The 22,601-nt window shown below is 43.3% G+C and overlaps 2 protein-coding genes across 5 annotated transcripts in view; one reads left to right on the forward strand and one right to left on the reverse strand.

Annotated features, from left to right (window-relative positions):
• Positions 1 to 22,601, reverse strand: part of Yip1d1 (Yip1 domain-containing 1) — a 148,522-nt gene that overhangs the window by 50,629 nt on the left and 75,292 nt on the right. The window lies entirely within an intron of this gene.
• kek1 (kekkon 1) lies at positions 18,579 to 22,369 on the forward strand. The gene has a single exon (XM_065303096.1). It carries the CDS (start codon positions 18,920 to 18,922, stop codon positions 21,002 to 21,004), a length of 2,085 nt encoding a protein of 694 aa, XP_065159168.1. The 5' UTR covers positions 18,579 to 18,919; the 3' UTR covers positions 21,005 to 22,369.

The following is a 22,601-nucleotide window of genomic DNA, read 5'->3' on the forward strand; positions in this document are numbered from 1 at the left end:
AATTTGTACAAACAGCCGACTTGTAGAAGCAAAAAAAAACAGAAGCCGCGGTGTAGAAGAGTCGAAGAGCCACGAAGAGCATTTTGTAACGACGATGAGTTTTTATTGCGTTTTAAAACAACTCGTGTGTGCTACATTGTGTCTTTTACTGCCTTTTCTTTTTATTCATTATTCGCTACGTCTCGACTTCTTTCCGACTCTTGCCGCTTTTTGCACATCTTCGGCTCTTCACCGAAAGAAACGCACAAAAGTAGAGTTGTATCCGATTCGCGCTCGACTTTTACTGTACGCTTATACTCGTACACTTTTACTGGTTTTAGACGAGCCAAATACGATCTGTTATGTCTCAAACTGCCAGGTCTGGATTTTTTTACCTTTAACCATTCTACTAGTAAAAATACAATTAAATTTTCCGGTTGCAGGTAGAGAAAAAATAAATAAATGTAGGAAAAAAAACTACAATAGTCGCTGCCGCGTTGGACTGGAAAAGTCTAAGAAAAGAGCGATTTACATGATCGAGCCATCAGGTCAGAACGACGGAAATTCCGAAATTCCATACATCATTCTGTACTTTAGCGAATCCAGCGAATACTTGTATGGATGTACTTTGCAAAGTGATACTTTATCTGATGGCGACGAAACTGCAGCGATTCTTGGAACGCGCACCGACTTCAGTCAATACAACCGGTGGAAAAATGTTAGGGATGAGGAAGGATGTGGGAAATTTCCGATTCCCTGCAGATCTGCCAAAGAATCTGCACTAAAAGACGACAAATCCCGATAACAAAAAAGAGAAATCAAGAAGCATAAAAAATATAGAATACTTACAGTTAGATGAAATAAAAGTTGGCTTATTAAATAATTATTTAGTGCATGACGCATTAGTGCAATCCGTTATTGTACGTGCGGACGTAAAAATGCTTAGTTAATGTTTTTAGCGTCGTGGTCGTTAACTTCGCCGTCAGTTGGCAATATTTGTGTGTAATTTCCGGCATAAAAATGATTTGCAAACGGCAGTCGACAAGGTAATATAACGAAAGGCGCGTAGAAAAATGGCGGCATCATTTGGACGTAAAACACGTTCGACATATAAACAGGAAGAAGAGGAAAATCTACCTCGGCACGTGACCACATTTTTCGCAGACGTCGAAATTCGCCCCGCGCGCGCCATATCGAAGCGATCAGCCGAGAACAAGCTCGTGATTTTTTGCCGCCGCCTCCAGTTTTCATTTTCGTCCATCCTCCATCCCTTGTTTCCCGGCTGTGCGTCCTTAATGATACCCACAGGTTCGTTTTTCCTGTCGCGTCTATATCGAAATTGATTTGATCAAGTTAATACGGATCGACCTATTCTTCATTTCCATCTTTTGCGTACACCAGTACCACCCACGGCGATCACGACTCTGGCGTTTTTTTTTCTTCTTCTGCTCTTCTAACCAGCGCGAGAGGCGAGCACGAGCGGAACGCTTCGGGAGATAATTTTTTCGACGTCGGCGACTTCTGATTCTCTCCTTCTATTTTGACGTTCGTCGAATCAAAGCGAATTAAATTAAATCTGCGCGAAAACGTCGACTTCGATATCGCAGCACAAAAGAAATTTTTTTTCTCCATCTTTTCCTACGAAACGCTTCAATTGTATCATAGTATACGAAGCGAAACAATTATGATTCATGAGTCATTTTACAACACAAAGTCACTTGACTTCGAAATCCGGCGAAAACAATTCGTTTGTGAAGAAATCTAGATATTTCCGGCAACCGTTCAAATTTACACAACTCAAATAAATAAATTATAATAATAAAAAAATTGTGCAGAGGAAAACTTTGTCATCATGCATTCTATTAAATATTCATTGCCGTGGCAAACGAGTGCTCAAAGTAGAACGCTGTCATCGCATAACTAATGAAACAATTATGTTGATATTGATTAAGAGCGTAGATAGAATTAAACTCGCACACACGCTTCGCCTCAAATCGTGGGGGTTGATGAACGAACTGAATGCGCCATCGCAAATTACCATTGATACTTCGTTCAAGCCGCACTTGTCACTAGAAATAAAACATACATCGAGTGCACACGCAATTTCATCTTGGTGGAGGCGCCGGGCGCTACTTGGCGCACCACAATCCAATATATGCCAAGTCGCTTCTAATACGTATTCGCCGAATACCCGGAAGAGATTTCAAGCGTAAATCTGCCAGCAGACACATTTTAAACCCGATCTATTTAATAAAACTAAATTCAGATATATTCAGATTTTGGTCTAAAACTAGAATTCCGAGATGTTCAACCCGTCTCACGAATATTTGACGAGACTTCTCCCTCGTCCGATTAGCATTCTGGCGAAAATAAAGCGAGAGGAACACGAGCTTAATATACGTGTTACGCGATGCAACAATGAAGCAGTTTACATGATTAATTCGTGCCGACTTGCGTGTTTAATTGCCCGGATTCAGTTTTGGCACTTGGCGTTCGCCGCAGCGAGACAATGCGATAAAATACAATACAACTAACTAGCGAACAAAAGATGCCCGTTACGACACAGCCACAGACCAGGATTTATCAAAAAATCCTTTTAAAATATTACAATATTAATTTTATAATATTTTCAAAGCTTCACTATCGAATTTTGTGTATTTTTGATATAAAGTTTAATATTTTACTTGTTACGGTCCTTGAGACAATGAAGGAGTACAAGTGTAAACGAAAGGACGAAACTCAACCGTGCGGAGAACGAAATAACGGGTAACACTCCAACCCAACTAACTGCAAACCCGGTCGGACGGGTGTGCCGCGGTGCAGTCCAGGAGTTGAGAACTCCAAGAACGCCAACTGCCGGAGTGGGAGGACCAAAGGGCTGGTCTTTAAACAGATGTTGTTAAGGTCCAGACGCGGCGTCGTCGCGCCTCGTTACACCTAAACGTCCACCGACGGAGGCAACATCGCAGCCGTCAACGCGCTTAACGTCCTCGTCGTCGTCCCGGCAAGGTGTGCTCACCGTACCGAGTGTAGAGGACGAAATAATAATCATAATCGTAAAAAACGCATCCTGGGATGCTGACCAAAGTGACCGGACGCGCTAATTATCTCTGCGTAACCTTTTAAAATTAACTCCAACTCCAACTCCAGCATCAAAGTTGGGTACGTGGTTGAGTTTCGTCTCGGGACACTGATCATGAATGAAAAAAAGAAACACCACATCACTTCATTTTGAAAGCTTTCACTTTAAACATGAATTTAAATATTTTTTTAGCTAAAATCTTCATCAAAGTTCAAAGTTTACTTAATGATAGAGCATTAGCGTGTGGAATTAATTACCACCGGAGGGAATTACATTGATATTGTAATTGCGGAATTGTTTTAGTGGCGAGTGGCAAGTAGCAAGTCGGCGGCAATTTGGGAAATCTGCAAATTGGAGTTTTGATAATAATAGGCGGAACCGGAATCGCTTTCGCAGTCACATAATGCTATACCTACACTCCGGGGTAGGCCATTAATTCAAATATTATAAAATCAATTAATACCCGTTTAACAGCGAATTTAAATGTCGGGAAAATTCATTTTATTACACGCGCGCTGTTAACGGTAATAAAAATTACGGAAATCTACATCGGCGTGACATGACACGCTGATTAAATAGCGATAAAAGTTATGACAGCATAATATCAGATAGCTGTTTTTACGGTCTGGACAAGTAATGATTCTTTAATTAATTACAACACCTATTATTTATCTACATGGACACGCAAATTTAAATAATTAATTTTCAGATGTTTTAAGGATAATATTATCACTTTAAAATTAATACAATCCAAAATTAGAATTATGTGAGAAGTAAATAGGTTTAAATGTATAGTAGGTTCCATTATAGAGGAAACGATTCATTCAATTTTCTGCTTGAATGTCTTCGACTATATCGGCTCTTCGTGGGATATATCTAGGTACTATCTAGCTGATTCTTCAGTTCGCTTGGCCCCAACGTGAGTATTTATAGCCCGGTCGTTCTCTCCATTACCTTTCGAAGATGCACACACCTCACCATCACACCGTGCCCGCAGTGGACACTTGTGCATCGTCGCGCGCCGGTCCACCGAATCACAAAAGAAGCAAAACGTCGCCGATTTGTTTAGAAAGGAAATAACATTTACCTGCTGCCTCTTTTGTGCGCCCCGCTGAGCGTAACTTATTGTCGGTGTTTTTCTGATGCACGTCCGACCGCCACGATCATTATTTGCATTATTCGTATTGCGGCTGCAAGTGTAACGAGAGTTGAGAGAAATTGTAGCGCGAGGTGCTGGAAAAAAGGAGGTTTAGCCGTAGTAATACGCGATGGAATACAATGGCAACGCACAATAAGACAGAACAACCGAAACCGAGTCACCGGAACGGAGTGAATAACTCATGCATGCACCGTTTACCGAGAAAATTGAAGATGTATTCAAGTACCAATTTGATATGTGCATATCGATGATTGGATCAAACACGTTTTTATTGAAAATACGAATATTCGATTCAATTTAATTTTTCACAATCAAAATAACCCAATGGTTGAATTTAATAAAAAATAATTGTTTATAATTCCTAGAAAAACATTGCGTATGAATCAAAATGAATTAATATTGGGATTTCAAAATATCGCAACGTATCAATCAACCCGAATTAAATTTATTGTTTTTTGTTGATATATAGCAAATTACACAGATTACACATAACGTTTGTCATTATTACCGCAAACCAACACAAACCCACATGAACGCATCGTTGGTTTTGCTCGGATATAGTTTTAAAACTTGTACAACTACCGTGACAATTAAATAACATCCCAAAGAGGCATTTATGCACCGTTAGCGCCGCCGCCAACGAACAACGGAAAATATTACTCACGTATTACGTTATTTATTATTTATTAAGCAAGTTTGTTGGCCGCAAGTTCAAGCGGGAGGGCATAAATTGTCCCGCGCGAGAACACACACACCATACCATCGACGTGCAGGGCGCAAAACTACTCATAACCTACTGGAAATTTAATTAGCGAAGGCTGTTGGCGTATATTATTAAATTAAACAAACGTTGTGCGCCGTCCGCCGGCATTACCGCACACTTCTCTACACGTGTGCACACACGTGCGAGGATTGTCAGGGTGTGTGATAGTAGGACATTCCCGGCAATATCCGTCGACCGTCGCCTTCGTCCACGCAGGAAACACAGCCATCAAGTGAATGTTGGAGATGCACTATTACGAAGAGTACCACCGGACTGGTTTCGGAAACAAAACGTATAACAACGCCGTGTATAATTCAAAACTTTCGACTCGCGCGCGCATAATTATAATGGCGATGTGAGTGGACACATTGTGTCGGGGTACAATTTGCACATTTAGTTGCCAGCGTCAGTGCGTCACGTCTCGTTTAACAGCTGATAATAATATCTGGTGACGGTTTGTACAGGCTGTCAACAATATCAAAGGGTGTTCTTTTACATCTGCCTCTTGAAAGCGAAATATGAATGAAACTTTGCATCAGCTGTTCCTGTTTGATGTGAAATAAATCACACAGGTAACAATCAACTAAAGTTGAAGATTTTATGTGGAATAGACGGACATATAACAGAAAAATCTGCAATTTAGGTTGATTGTAACCTTTGGACTTTATGTTGTAACCCACATCACAAATGGACCTCTTGCCCCAGCCAGCATATGAGCATTTCGGTTCGGTTTGCCGAAGCAACCAGCCTACTTAAATTCCGCAGAGGATTAGCGTCGGCGTCAGTTTTAATGCACAACAAAAGCGTCGCGACGGCGGCGTATAATGAAGCGTGCATGCGATCAAACCCGGGAGCAACCTCTCAGACGGTCTTAGCGTTATAGCCCCGACTACACCGGTAGCTGCTTGCGGTAAAAGCCAAAACCACCCCACTGCCATATCGCTCAAAGGACACGAGCCGGAGAGACGTAGTGCGTGGTTTATTGATTCACCTGGCTGGAATATTGAATTACTCGTGTGATGCGCGTGTGTGTGTGTGTGTGTACGTGATATGCAAAAACAAATGCAAACAAAACAGCGACTACATCAACGTAAACAAAAACAGCGACGAGGAAAAGTTGTCGTGTTTGGAGAGGGAAAACATGTACGCGCACTGATTTGACATGGTGTCACTGGATCGATCAAAGCCGATCGAATTTAACGAAATTATTATCCACGACCCCACGTCATAAACACATGAAATTCTAGGAAATAAAGTGATTATTACATAAATTTTCGTATAATAATTTTTTTCAATTTTTTGCGTTTTCTAGGAAAGAAAAACTTTTTGTGAAAAGCGCCTCGCACGTTATTACAATACTAAATATAAAATGTGTCTAAATGTAAAATTCGCATTGCAATTTATTTTTTGGTTTTCGCGCGCCGCACAAACACGAACATATCACTTTTCTTCCCGCTTTACAACCAAAGGCATACACACGTAAAAAAAATCTTATTACATATTCCATCCCGGCATGCAGAGCGCGCGAAGATATTTATGTCGGAAGCGCCGGCGCGCGCGCCAGCAAGGGAACGAACGAAAGCGAAGGTAATGCTTGTTATACCTATTTCCCGTCTTCTCGTGCGTTCGCATACTTCATTATCCGCAAAAGTACAAAAGTACGCGCCTCCTCTGAAGCGCAAGATGTTTCAAATCGCTTATCCCGCACACATATTGGCCTAGCAGTCACGTCACCATAGGAATACATTCGGAATTTTTGGAACTTTGACGAATACGAATATGAATATGTGAATACACGCGGCGCGTTCACTCGGGTGCGCTTTAAGTGTGTATAAATAAGGTTAGTTTGCGTGGTAGGATGATATATGCCAGCCGGCATCGACACGAAATTTATTCCAAATTGCTCCATTATGAAAGCCATTAATGCGTGCGTAACGCGAGCTGGCATTTCGTGCCCTGCTTTGGGGCGCCACTTTTTTTTTATTTTCACCTGTTTATATAAAGTGCTGTCATAATAAAAAAACCAACTTATTATTATGTATTCAATCAATCAAAAGGTGTATATGGTTTATGCACTAGTGCAGTAAATAGTTTTTTATGCACTGACAGAAATGCAAAAAGTGATGGTATTAAATATATAGTATTACATGGTCTGAATGTCAATATTTGGATTCATTTTTCAGTAATAGTGACAAATACGTCTTACAATTTTAGCTGATGACAATCATTTGCCAGTTGCAGTGTTAAAGACAGCTCGTGTCAACATTGCGTCGATAATCGCCGACACGGGACATTTCCACGTCGCGTGTCGACCGTCATTGTAAGTACTGAAAGTAAACATTAATAGCTCATATTCTCCGGATGGTAATTATAACTTTACAGTATTTTTTTCTCAACGTCATGAACCCGGCTGTGAGCGATGGACGTGCGCGTAAAACTTTTATGTAAGCGAATAAACGGAAATTAGGAACGAACTGCTCGTACTATAATTACGGTACTCTATGAATGATGTTACAAAGTATACACTTATATTGTAAGAATTCATGCTTTGTTGATTTGACGTTCACTAGTAGTCTATAAGTTAGGTTATGGTTACGCGCATGCGTGGTTCCATTGTAGGGCGGAGCAAATTTATGAAAATAAAGCGTTTTTTCCGCCTTTTAAGAATAAATATTTTGATGATTCCCCTGATAGTATTTCCGCACAGGTGCTACATCCCCATGCAGCGTAGATACGCATGTGTTTACGCCACATTACAACGTGCGAACACAGCGCAGGGTGGATAATTGCGCAGGCCGAGTGTGGCGAACCCCAGATGCAACCGCTTTGTAAATATGACCCAGACGCACACCCTTATATTTGCGCGTGCTACCGCTACCAACGAGCAAGAACAGCGAGTAAAGCGCCAAAGGCAGTAACACCGCACAACCGCCACCCTCTCGCACACCACCCCACAAAACGAAATTCATAAACATTGGGGCTCCCGCATAAAGTTCAATTAAATTATAGTTTTAGCGGTCCAGTCGAACGAAGCGAAATTGTCTAACCGAACCGAAAGTTACAAACCTGCAAACTGTAAACTACCATGGACGGCCGGAGAGAACGCGTTTTGGAGGAGGGAGTGGGTAACATGCAAATTAACGAAACAATGTTCGCATGTGGCTTTTGCAATGCGAGCACATTAAAGCAAAGAACACTCTAAGCGTGTGTCATTACGTTTTAGGTTTATTATTTCGGAACGCATCTGCGTTTCGCCGGCCCACAGCCCATTCGATCTGGCGCGCAGCACCCTCTCGTTGGCTGGCATTTGCGGTCGTTTAAATGTTAAACGAACATGCCGATGACGATCGCGGATGAGGGTTTATTCTCCTACTTATGAGCGAATATCCGGTCATTTTAAAAATCATCCCGAGCCGCAGTTGCGGCCTGGCTCTCAGAAAGGAAACCGCAAATTATCTCCGCTCATTTCACAATTAATGCCTTCGCAGGGAGATTTTAATACAAAAATATTATGGATATAGCTCCGCCCAGTAAAGGCTTCACTGCTAGTGCACATGCGCAGAGATCATCATCATCACAAGAAAATTTAATTTGATGGCATCCCGGACACAAATATGAATGAAATTCGGTATGCGCTCTGACAAATTAGAATGAAATATTCAGGGCGCACGCACCGCTGAAAATCATGTTTGCCATTTTTAATCTCGTGTCGGATTTACTTACGATGATGCTAATGGGACCCGATGTATATTCCCGTGGCGTTTCTCCACGTGTTTTAAACACGTCATTTTTAATAACGCCCACATCAGACCCAACAAAAATCAACTCAAATATTAATATTGCCATAAAAGTAATAAAATATTTTCACAAATATTATTTGTATGAGTTATACATAAAGTTTGTTTCTGGCAAGCGGCGCATTACAATTGATTTGTAAATACGCCCAGGTTGAAAAATCACTTCTTCCGGGCGGTGGGTTAAGAGGATGGGAACAACGCGAAACTTGGAAATTATAACCGAGCGCGTAGATTGTGTATTTGGCATGTCGGCGCGCCAGGGCGGCACGTGCGCGCAGGGGGCGGCCGAAGAGAGAGGTTAAATCGATAAATAACAGTCGGTAACATATGAACAGCGGGGAAAAAGAATTTCGGTGGGTCCGGAGTTCCGCTCAGCCACCAGCACCACTGCCGCGCGTGTTATTTAGCACTCTATAAAACAAGTACACCATATACACCCAAGCGGGGCATTTCATCAGCGTGTGTGCACCTTCCACCTCGAAAGGTGGCACCCCTCGCGGGTGCCAACCTTAGAGTGAGCTGTCACATACATCGCGCGCGCGCGCGCTCTACCCTTTCAAGCCACCCCCGCACCTGGTACTGCTGCTTACGTGCGCTCCTTCGCACGTGCTTGGTGTGAGTGCCAAGGGTGCGTGTATCAGTTATGCGCGACGGAGGAAAAGAGGAAAAGTCTCGCCCTTCAACGTACCAACATCCACGGCAAACAAAACAACTCGCAACACACAAACGCAACCCATCATATGCGAGTTATTTTCACCTTTCAACGTTCACGGCGCTTTCATTTAATATCATCGCACACGCCATCACTCGCTTTCGCTCGAAATAAACACGTGTGCGTCTCTTCAACCCCCAAAAACCCCAAAATATAAATAAAACCGCGATTCATTTGTTACTTTGCGGTACAAAACGAATAAAGATTTAATTCTATTCCGTACATCACTCAGAAAACTTTCAAAACTAGGCGCAGCAGAAACTTTAAAGAGTGAAATTTAGTTAAATATGTATTTTGTTTGCGGCGCGTAATTCAATACACCACCACGAATATTCAGCGGCAGCTTTCCGCAAAACATTAATCCTGACAGGAAAGCGCGCGTCCGTTTCGGGCATTACTCACATTTAACTCGACGTTTCCCTAATTACTTCTGCCCGCCAGTCATAGCCGAAGACAAGCGCGAGGTCCGTCATTTGCCAAACTATACGGAAACTACATGGCGTGTGCGCGTGTTCGAGGAATGTATAAAAAACCGCGGAAGAAAGCGACGAGTAAAAAAATTAAACGATCGCTTAGACATATACCATTCGTGGTGCGCGAAACATAATTACCTCACATATATCGATTGCGTGCCTTCGCATTTGTCTTCTTCGTCGTGTGCCGCACGCTGGAGTTGATGGGTTGATGAACGCGTAAGAAACTTGGAAAATTACTCTTTGCTATTTAGCAACACACGATTAAATAGATGACATGCGTGCAAAAACTTACATAATATGTAACTACTCATAGAACGAAAAAAAAAACAGTTATTTTAATGCCTAGACATTAAATTATTATTTTCGTAAAAATAGTTTCTAATAGTTCTAAGTTTTTATGCATATGGCAGTGATTTACTAGTCGGTCGACCACACATGTTTAATTAATAACAATTTCGTTTACGATTGCTCGTAACGATGTTCCAAGACAGACAGCTATGAATAACGTGGCTTTTTTTTCGCGCGTCTCTGCATAAACGAAAGGTAATGAAACGAACCGTACCCTGCACGCATTAATGATTTATAAAGGTTATTAATTTCGTTAACAGCCAGACGAACTTAGCAATCGCAGACTACATTCTAAACCTGCAGACAGTAACCAAAAAACACTAAACGCTGAAAACATTCCGAAACGTTTCGCGTTGATTTGACGCAGAAGCATAAAAAATAAACACGATTGCATGATTAGTTGAGAATTCGCCAAACAATTTTCCAAGAAAGTGACTAACTATAACTAAATAACTCCTGCAGCGAGTAAATTTGCTCAATTTAGTTATTACTCCGGATGAAAAAAGAGGGTAATACAATTAGCAAGATTCACAGCGGCTTGTTCTCGATACACGAATGTGGGCTGGATGTGTCGTGGGTGTCTCGACGCAAGTTTACTTATTAGTTAAAACTTTATAAGCTCACCGAGTGTGACTGCAGCGTGCGGCGTGCGCAGACTTTAGGGCACGCCGCTCGTCTAGTTTACTTCGAAACAGAGATACGTCAAGGGAAAAGGCTATTAATACGAGAGACCCAAAACTTTGGCAGGCGAAACTTTATCGATTATAGCGAATACGACGATACCGACGCCCGCCAGCGTCTTATAAATGCCGCGTCGGATTGTTATGATACAGCCGATCAACAAGCGATATCTGGACAACTAAAGCACTAAAGGGTAGTTTTAATTAACATTTTAAAGCACACAACGTTTGCGTTACTTGTCTCCTGATGACCACTTAGCTGAAGCATCGGAGTGTCGGAGTGTGGGTCCTTTTCAGCGCAGGATTCGAGCGCGATTGTACTCGGAGGAGGATAAATGGACATCAATTTCAGTCCGAATTCCCAGAGTTAAACGCTCCGCGTCGTTAGCATTCTGGATGCGCGTCGGGGTTTGCGAGGAATGGGGAATTGTGCCTGTCTTAGTTTTGGTGGTGAGAGCGAAATAGTTTCGGATCTTTCTACGAATGCTGGTGGTGGGTGGACACGGAGGGAGCCACACTTTTGTCGTAGGTATATATATAGCCTATAGGGTATAGATTACCAAAACCGATGCGGATCACCTTAATCGGGAAATTAAAGGAGTGCGATTAGCAAGTTTGCCCGTTCGGCGACGAGGTCCTCATTGAATTCCTTAATCACTTAACGCGTGTAGATGTGTGTGGACGCAAACTTCTCGGATTTATCATCCACCTTTGTTCAAATTAGATTTACGTCATCATTGCGCATTGTTTCATTTTGCCAATGGATTAAGTTTGGTTACAATAGATAACTGTTGAAATTAATTGCCATCTACACGATCATTGGATAATAAAACGTTGGAATTTTATGCGGGGAGCTGTAAAAATTTAATTGCTCCGCGTGCTAAGTATGATAATTTATAAAACACAGGGTAAGTTAATCATATTAATCTCCGCCGTGAGTACAGCGCATAAAACGATGGTTTAAACTCTCGTGGGCATTGTGGGTCATAACGAATGAACCCACGGTCCTGTACTCGCGTCTCACTTCTTACTCGTCCGCCTTGGCCCTCACGTACAAGTCGCAGAGAACAGGAAACCATTACTCCGCGATTACGATGCAAAGAAACATGTTTTTAATGCGCCCAACCGGATGCACGATTTAATCATAATTATCAGCTTTGTTCGTTTGCACCTTTATCTTGAGTATGGCATCTCTGGTTTTATTGCAACGTGCAAATTTACAAACTTTCATTATAAGCCCCATGCGATCATATTGATTCGCTTAGGTTTTACAGGATACGTTGATAACGAAGTTGTTAAAACCAACTCAGTATTCCATGTGGATGGATGTGTATGTATTTCGAAGTAAACTGTCTGGTGGTGTCTGCAACAAAGTTGTTCCTCTCCTCACTTGTCAGTTACGAGCTCCGGCGTAGCGCAATACACAATACAACCTCGTCTTTCTGCCATTTTTATATTCCTCCAACATACTCTCGCACAACTTGCCGCACATTCGTCTCGGTCACATTTAAGACGAAGCTTTAGTTCCCTACTTCTCCTGGTTGTAGCAGCGAGCACGTTTTTCGGGTTTTACGAATCTCCCCATACGATTACCGCCCCTAAACTCGCGCAGCCTTCCCGGCTTGCGTTATTTGCCTTACTTTACGAGATAATTACGGCCGTGACTAACTAACCTAAGTTAAACCCCGTCGCGTTGTGGTTTTTAATTAGAGCGAACCCTTCCGATAGTAAAGGCGTTTATTGGTCACCGAGAGTGGCACGCCGGAAATAACTCTAGGTGAGAAGTTATACACAACGTGCAAAAATGTAAGATTTTATTTGTTACAAACATACTGTATGTGGTGATGTGTCAACGCCGCTCCGGATTTCGTTAATTTAAGTTTGTAGATTTATTTATAGCTTCCTGGGGCTACAAGAACGGCCCAGCAGGTAATAATGAAACCATTATAACTCTTGAGGGTCCCCTTAAAGACGAGTTCTTAAGGAAGTTTCTCCTTAAGACCTTCACGTCGCTACCTGTGTGTACCTGAGTGAAGGCGCGTACTACACCGAATGCATTCACGCGCAATGCAAACGTGAAACGATGAATGGAGGCGACTGACAAGGAGGGCAAGGTGAGGCGCTCGCAGCGTGTAATTGGTGGGTGTGACGAAAACAATTCCTCGATGAATTTTAATGAATTGGAACGGTGGTCCCATAAATAAATTAACTACTCCAAAAGTCAAAGTCAAAATATTCCAGTCGGGTTACGTTTTTTTTTTCTTGTTTTTGGCATGCCTACAGGCTTCTGAAACGCTCGCGCGTTTTCTTTTTGTTGCGCGTCTAATTTACATAATTGAAGGCTTTAATTAAAACCTCGCGGAGATTTCGAAGCTTTTTCTGTGCCTGATGAGGATGACGAGCCGCTGCACACGCCGAGATTTACTTGAATAACAATTACATTTAGAAAATAAATAACATAAAAAAGAAAAGTTGTGAGTTTTTTAAGGCTCGACAATGAAGACTTTACGTAAGTCAAATATTGAAAGAAGTTGATTAGGATCCAAATTTATTCGTCTCGGAGCAAATTAGATAAGTGCGCAACCATTGCAAGAAATTTATTCGCGGCGTAGAAAAACACAACCCCGTTTCATTTTTGCCTGTATCGCGTTCAGGGTAATTAACCCTGAAAATATTTAAAATTAATTACCAACCGCAACGCAATCAATTCGCAACTCCAAGTCGATATAATTGTTATTTAGTTTGTCAGACAATGGAAATGAACTCATTTCGAAGCCGGCATGACTAATAATAATACTATTGATAAGATCAAAACAATAGCGGGCGCCGTTGACATTTGTGCTGCGACGCTCTTTCTTCAGCCAGGGCTGAACAAAGTCGCGTCGATATAGAATTCTCATCGCTTTTAACACTCCGGCAAAGTATTAGAATCCCTCGACTTTATATATACAGCATGTTAACAAAAATACAATTTCTATAACAATATACACGTAAAATAATTATTTATCGTGAATTTCTAAAATTAACATACAATACCTGATAGTACTCTAGTAATTTACACAATTTACAATTATAGTAATTATTCTGTGGTGTTGCAGTACTCTGTATAAGCTTCTTTGCTGCTTGTTCTGTTCTTCATCATAGGAGAGCACATTTTGGGCGAAAGTAAAGGAAAGCAATGGATTCGTGCTCTCGTTTCACGTTCGCGCGCTGAGGACAATCGAAATGATCGAGAGAATGAGCGCGTCCGTAGAAATTGTTGTACGCGGCGCTGGTTTTGCGGGGGAAAAGCGGCGAAAATTATTATTAGTTCGGCGCGGGCACGCGAAATGATAAATTGATATTTTGACCTCACTCCGCGTGCTTTGTACGCATATCTATCGAACGCCTCCACCAAATACTTATATTATTCTTTAGGTAAAAACAGCAATATCAAAATACAAAAATTTTGTGTAAAATTATTGATTTTTGTAAATTTACGGGTTAAAATTCAAAAATTTTTATCAATCAGTATACCATATAGAATTTAGAGTGTAGCGTGGTGTGGTGTTCATAATAGAGTTTAATTAATCCCGGTTTATAACAATGCGCTGTAAACAAATACGACGCCGGTGTCGGAGCGTTAAAACCAGCGTCGAGCGCCGCCTCCGGATGCCAGAGAGACCTCGAAACCGCAGCACATCGCACACACCTGAAAAGAGTTACGAGAGCCGTGTTATGTACACAGGAAGTAGTTTTTAATCGGTCGGCTCGCACCGACCGCGACGTCATTGTTATCTTGTGTTAATTAACCCTCTTCAAATATTATCTCGTTCGCGAGCATCTCTACAGCGCTTAACTGGAATGTCGACTTGGAGATTTTATTATCCTTCACACCAACACGCGCGCATAACGCCAAACACGTTAAACGTCTTTATTGTACCGAAAAGTTGAAATTTCGATCCGGCTAGCGCAAATTTATAGTCGTTAATAAATCACAATCGCGTTTGTAATTTGTCATTGCGAGCCGGTTGGACTTACGTGACCGCGTGAGCGTATTTAGTGCCAAATGTATCGACAAAAGGCCGCCCGCGCGTAACAAAGAAATAATCCCGTACGATCTTTTCGGAGTCGCGTAGGTGGCATTCTGCGTTCCGCCTGCCCACACGGCAATGCCAACACAAATAAGTTTTGAAAAATACCTTCGGCGGCTGGTGGAACCGGTGCCCGAATGCAATTTCTACGCCGACTTTACCTGGGAACCGACCGTGCGTTGACTGCGATGACTCGAAGAGATCAACCCAACATACTCACACACATACCATCAATGACACACGCACCGGGAGACCCATCCGCAAAGCTTGTTACTCGTTCAGTGCAGTTCACTTCTTCTGATGCAGTTGGCTCTAGGGACGTACATGTTGTCGTCTGCGTGTGTATTTTATGTGCGGAGCATCCGGAGTCGCGGCTAAAGAGCTCACAAGCTCCACGACTTGCTCTCCGACTCCACAAGCGAGGTAGCTGAATGGGCTCTCTCCTGGATACGAACCTCGCCGCTTCCTTTTCATGCGCATACAATGCACTCACACACATCTCGCTCGTTCATCCAACCGGCGATTACAAGAATTCCACAAGACGTGTTCGTCCGCATTGTATGGGTGGGCATACCTTATTCATTCAGCAAATGATTATAACCATGGGTACCCCACATGCTCACATACCTTTGCGTCTACTCTAAGCCTCGCATTCCATTTTTTTTCATCCGCTGCTAAATTGCCAAACATCATTTAAATCTAAACTGGAAATGATATAGAAGCGCTCGTGTTGAAGATGTCTACGCCAAAGTGGATTTAATGAGATTCTGATATTCTTTTGTGCCTTCCAGAAAAGTGTACACTTCACGCCGAATTAACCACATGCACATATGCTTGAATTCCACAGCGAACGTATTTCATTCTTGTCTCGTGCAAAATACAACACACACAGCCACATCAAAATACCGCGCGCTAAAAATGCTAAATATGTGTCAGACCTCCAGCGAATGCCGAGAATGCACAGCGCTCAGATTTAAATCGTGCATCCCCTATCTTTTAACACCACAGCAGACAAAATGTACGTAGGCATTCTTTGCGAGTGGCGCTAATGGTCGAAAGTGGGTACACATATCGCCGGCTTACTTACGGTTAGAGCGTTTTATGAATTTTTCATACCGCCCACCATTATCCGCGCGCAACACAATACTTCGATACAAAACGTTACAAACTTTGAACTCGTGCTGCTGAAATCTACATAAGTCAAAAATAGATTTCTCATTCGCCTTGAATATACGAGCAATATTTACATATTCGCTAGTTGTGGTTAAAGATTAATCGTCACAACTAACATGACACATATCTATAAATATCGAACAATTTGGTCAAATAAAGAACCGATGATCATGACGTCTATGTCGATACCGACGTCCAGGCATAAATTCATTACAGTACCACGCGCCGACGTAATGCTTAATTAATGAAGTGGAAATTAAGGGCCCCGCCGATGGACGAGCAATAAAATCCCGACAACATCGTGAACGTGGTCCGACCGGACACGCACCGTCGACCACTCAGCTCTCACGCGCTCCTCGGACCGAAGAATCGATTCCACACACTCTACGGCCACGTCGGTGTGTGTCTTGTGCGGTGTGCGCGACATCCGGTCGCGGCCGCGTTCGTCCTTCGAATTTATAAATTAACACACGCTCACTAGCCAATGCCCGAGTGCAGTTGGTATTATTTTTTTCTCAACTGCACTCTCACGCTACAACACAACACAAAAATATCTTGTTATTGTCGAGTAGAAATCGGTACAACTTATATCCTCTCCATCATCGGATCAAAACTCTTACAACTCTTACAAGCTTTAATGTTACATGATCCTAGTAACTAATAAAATGTCAACGTAGATGAGTGCCTCTAAACGTCCCCGTCCGCTCGCGGGCGAAAATAGCTGCAGCACCTCGACGGACCGCTGAAAATTTAATCGGCGTCGACGGTAGGTCAGAGTTCCGCGCCGCGTGTTGCGAGAGGGTAGTAAAGAGTAGGAACGTGCTTCGGTTCGGAAAATGCGAGCACCGCAGCCGCCGAGGTCGTATATACAAGTGTGTGTGACCGTTTTTTTATATTTAAATATTCTAATACCTTTACTACTCACGCTACCTCAGTACTACTTGGATAGGGTGGCGAGCTGTTTTTTCTGCGCCGCCGTGCGCAAGGACTTTGGGTCGGAGGTAAACACACATTAGTCGCTCTTTAAGCTCCACGCCGGTTGGAAAACTAGCGCAGGCACATTGTTTCCTTCGTCGCGTTTCGACTTATAAATAACCACTTATATCCCCAGCAACAACATCAACAGCAAAACACAACTCGGCATATTTTAAATTTTGTTTTGTATTTATTATTTATGTTAGTAGCATAGAATTATTATCCGATTCCGTAGGAAGTGTCTGAAATCTAATCTCTACATTCGCACAACCCTCACGTTTGGATTTGAATCTTTATCAATGTATTAATCTCATCATATCGGCCCTTTCCAGGTGAAATTAGTTATTGACGGCTTCACGCATCGTAAATAAAGTCCCTTAAACTGTTTACGACCGATTGTCACCCTCGAGGTGAATTTTTCGCTTCACACCATCAATTGTCACAGGTTTGTGACAGTTTTATTCAGGTTTGCGACCATTCGCCGCGTGCAACAACATGATTTAGTTTGTTGTATACATTCTATAGGGTGTTTCCTGTGCTTAAGTAGGTTTTGGGATGACTGGTACCCCGGACGTTCGCACTCACGTTATTGCAATTTTTTGAATGGTCTGCTTTGTTCATTCAGGTATGAGAAACCCAACTAGTATAGTAAAATAGTAAATACCTTACGTGGTATTCGACGAATTTTGCGATTAACTTTTCAGTAGGCTGCTGTGTGTGCTAAATACGATTGTGGAGTAGTCTAGTAGGTAGTAGGGTATTGGCTGATATCGACAGAGCGTATTCATTAAATGCGTCGTGGAATTTAATAATTTAATAATTCAAATGCGCGCCGGCCCCTTTTTCGGGAATGTGTAATTGTCCGCTCTCCGCTCCGGCTCCAACTCAGGTCTCGGACGCATCCGGTGCATGTTTCAGAAAGACAGAAACTTCATTAATATTTATAAGCCTCGAAGGCTGCCATCGTGCATGTACGCTTTTTCGATAAACCTGCTGCGGCGTTCCTGCACTCAACCGCACACACTCGTTCCATTCCGTTGTCGGTTGTGGGATGTCCCCATCGATACTAATATATCATGCTCTCCAGCGTTTAAATGCTATAGGTCGTCTGAGTCGACCAAGTCGTAAACTAGTTTTTCTCTCATTTTGCTCGCACAGGTGAAATTAGCGTAAGAACGAAGTTGTAACAACGCGCGTACGTGCGGCAGTTATCGGCGCAAGGGTGTATTGAGTGTGCACGAGGCGAGGGGGTCGAAGCACAAAAATCAGTACGGTGATGCGGTGGTTACTTCTGAACTAGTGCGCAACCGGCGCCGCGGTGGAGGGCGCAAAAGAGAGAGAGTAGCGCGGCGGCATCGGAGCAGGCCGACTCCGGAGTTCTTCGCCGCTTTCAGTCAGTCAACGAGCGAACGCCCGCGCGGTAACGTGTACGTGCGGACCCCTAGTGCGCGCTCCGTTGCCAGTTGAGAGTGTACAGCAGAGGTGTGTGTTTCGTGGATTCAGTGCGACACAAATACATCTCTTATTGGGTCACCCCAATTAGGGAGCAATTAATGACAACCTAATAATAAATGCGTGATCAAAGCCGATGTGGAGTAATCAATCGATTAGTATGCCAAAGCAGTTGAGTGCGAACTTTACGGTATCGGTCGTTACGGACGTCCGACGTGGTGGAATATAAAATCGGATTGTGTGTGGTGCTATGACTCGGAAGACGAGTGGACGCGGCCCGCTGTGGCTGCTGGTGACGCTGGTGCTAGCAGTGGTTCTGGATACGTGCGGCGGCATGGGCGGACAGTGTCCCGCAGTGTGCACGTGCAAATGGAAGGGTGGTAAGCAAACCGTGGAGTGCACCGATCGTGCGCTTATTACAATTCCGGAAAGCGTCGATGCTGAGACGCAAGTGTTGGATCTATCCGGGAACAATCTACAGATCCTTCCGCGAGAGACGTTCGTGCGTGCGGGATTGCTCAATCTGCAACGCGTTTTTCTGCGGAGCTGTCGCATTGGCCAAATTGATGACTTGGCCTTTCGTGGCCTGACCAACCTCATCGAGCTGGACTTGTCCTACAATCTGCTGACGGCCATCCCAGCGGGGACGTTCCAAGACGTGCCCTTCTTACGCGATCTAATCCTCTCCCACAACCCCATTCAGAAGATCGACGGCCATGCATTTCAGACAGTACCGGGTTTGGTCAAGTTGGACCTGTCCAACTGTGAACTGCAGGTGGTGGCGCCAAAGGCTTTCGAAGGAATCGAATTACTGGAATCGTTGAAACTGAACGGCAACAGACTCTCGGATCTTAGACCGCGCACGGTCGAAACGCTTAGCCGGCTGCATGGCGTCGAGTTGCACGACAATCCGTGGAACTGCGACTGCAGGCTGCGACCGGTCAAGGAATGGCTAACGCATCATAATATCCCATATCCGATTGCACCGGTTTGCAGTGGTGGGCCGGAACGGGTCATTCATAAAACATTCGCTGAACTACATGTGGACGATTTTGCATGCAAACCGGAGATTCTGCCTGTCAGCAGGTACATCGAAGCAACGGCCGGTGACAACGCTACTATCATGTGCCGAGCTAATGCCATCCCAATGGCGCACATAAATTGGTACTGGAATGGGCGCCTACTAGTGAACAATTCGGCATTCAGCACGCACCAGAAAATATTCATCTTCGAGGAGGGGCACTTCGAAAAACGAAGCAATTTGGTACTAACCAATGCCCTCGAGACTGATTCCAGCGAGTTTTATTGCGTGGCTGAGAATCGTGCCGGAAATGCGGAAGCGAACTTCACGCTGCGCGTTAGCATGCGTTCGGCGGGAATGGTCTCTCTCGGGAACGGCCAAATCGCCGGGTTGAGTGCAGCGTTGGTGATTCTGATTCTATTCATCCTTCTGGTGATCCTCGTATTGCTAATCCGCCTGCGCCGCATGCCCTTCTCGGAGAGTAAGACACCGGGCCAGATTGAGGTTGTGACGGTGGTGAATGGCGGCGGGCCGCCCAACGGCAAGGGCGCCATCTCACCCAGCAACCCCGCCACTGAAACCTCCTCGTTCTCGGAGCGCAAGATACCCACCGATCTCAACTTTTGCAATCCAGTACAGAAACCACCACGCGTGAATGACATCTCCTACACGACGGCACACTACAACGGCAATGGCAGCATCATGAACCCAGGCTCCTGTTTCGTGTCACCATCACCAGGCTCTGGCAACAATCCGGATCTGATCAACGATACAAAAATGATGGGCAGTGGAGAAGTTGGACCCGGGGCAGCTACTACCAGCGAAGAAGGATACACAGTCGAACCGCTAGAAAGGCCTGGAAGTGGAGAATACAGTCGCAATGCAGATTCCCTCTACCCTTCGGGTATCTGGGGGGAAGTGGGCGCTGATGTTGATGGATACAATGCGCGGCACATGAGCGCCACCAACCCAGGCTTCCACTACGATGACAAGACACCCATCATCGGCGAGGCAATACATCCAAACGACGGCGAAGACTACCATCAGCAGCACAATCGGCCTGCGGCGACTGCAAATGTCGCCAACGGCCGGTCAGCTGGCGGTTACCCCTCTGACTACGGTCTTCCGATGGTCGACGCCAAGGCGGACACCAAAGGCGCGCCAGCGGCACCCGCCAACGCCAAGACGATACGCGTGTGGCAGAAGGGTGCTGTCCCCGTGCTGCCGCCGGTCACCGCCTTGAAGCGCGCCCTCAGCCACAACCGCAGCTCGCCAGACGAGGGCTATCAGGAGGGATGCGGCACGGACGTGTAAGCGCGCCGACGAACACTTAACGCCAAAACCTTCCGACTTCCCCCGCCGGCGCGCCGCGAGGGGCGAGCGGAAAACAACATACCAAAGACTTAACGTTCCTATTGAACAAGACAACTAGCGACGGTTTGACTGATGATGTAATACGGCTTGAGAGGTTGCTCAATCAACGCGAAAGAATGAAGAATCGTTGCATGGACGTGCTAAAAACCGTATGAGGAATATAAAACTCGAAGCAAATTACGTGTGATATCATAAACTATTTAATTAATGTTATTATACAGGATATGAAAGAAACGATATCGATTTAACCAGAAAGGATATGTATAAATTATTATCATTACGCTGTAAGTAAAGTAATTTTTGGGAAAACAAAACAAAAAAATACAACACAACAACAGTGAGACACGAATAGATGACTTGTACATAGAGCATGTGAATAATGTATCATAGATAAACGCTAGATAAGGACGAAGTATACACATCCGGTTGAAAAGACTGAGACTGATTGCTGACGTAACTAGATACAAACAAGAGTACTTTCGAATGCAACCAGAGTAAACACGTTAAATAAATACGCAAATATGTATCATATTGCAGTAAGCCGTAACACAATCATTGTGTTCAATTTTTTCCTTTCACGTAACCACTGTCTTTTGTTTGCGTTAACTCTACCCAAAATAATCAACTAACTGTTTTATATGTGTACAGACCGATTGTATCATACATCTGTAAAATAAATGAAAAACTGAATAGAAATCGATGAATAAAGAAAAAATTACTGAGAAAAAGTTTTCAATGGCAAACAAAAATATCAGCATGAGCAAAACAACAATAATTATCGACTAAAAACATATTTGTAATAAAACATAATGATATAATATAAGTTATTTATTTTTATATTTATTAGAGAATAAAGCGACTAAAATTAACGAGACATTGTATCATAGGATTACGATACACATTAACGAATAATCATCCGGATGATCATTTCACCAGAGAAAGAATTTAAGAAAATCTATGTGCAGAAGCAAAACATTTGCACTGATGTACCAGTTATCCATTGTAATGTTCGATGTTCATCAATATGGTATTGATTTTATTCAATTACATACTTCATTTCAATGATATACTTTTGTCTCGTACAATTACTAAACAATTACTAACGTAAACGAATACGATCTTAATCGAGAACATCGGAGCTGAAGTTCTATCAATGTCAAATATTAACTAAACAATGATAAAGAAAAAACGTAATAATTACTGAACGAAATGTTTGTGTATAAATGAAATAATATATCAGTACTTATCCAGTATTCTTAATGTTACCAAAAATGAAAATAAAATGATTGCGATGTACAGAAATAATTTTTGTTCAATTTTCATTTCTTTTTATTTCAGCTGATTGATTGGGTTGTACCATGCGCTTTGTAATTTAACTGCACTTTGACATCAAGCTCGAATCATTTTTACGAGTCCAGTGACGTGCTCGAGTTGTAAAAACTGATTTAGAAGGTGTCCGCAGTTGGCAATACCCTGGGCGTCTGTCGACGTCGTCGTAATGCCATTTAACAAACAAGCAAGCGCACGGAGAGCACGA

Source organism: Atheta coriaria, unplaced genomic scaffold (genome assembly GCF_025399875.1).
Source record: "Atheta coriaria isolate IRGN ID8LTWV9N9 unplaced genomic scaffold, Caltech_Dcor_3.1 hic_scaffold_5_pilon, whole genome shotgun sequence".
In the NCBI taxonomy this organism is placed as follows: domain Eukaryota; kingdom Metazoa; phylum Arthropoda; class Insecta; order Coleoptera; family Staphylinidae; genus Dalotia; species Dalotia coriaria.

What these genes read in the sequence shown, in the direction of transcription:
- kek1 (XM_065303096.1), top strand. Translation starts at nt 18,920, where the DNA reads ATGACTCGGAAGACGAGTGGACGCGGCCCGCTGTGGCTGCTGGTGACG.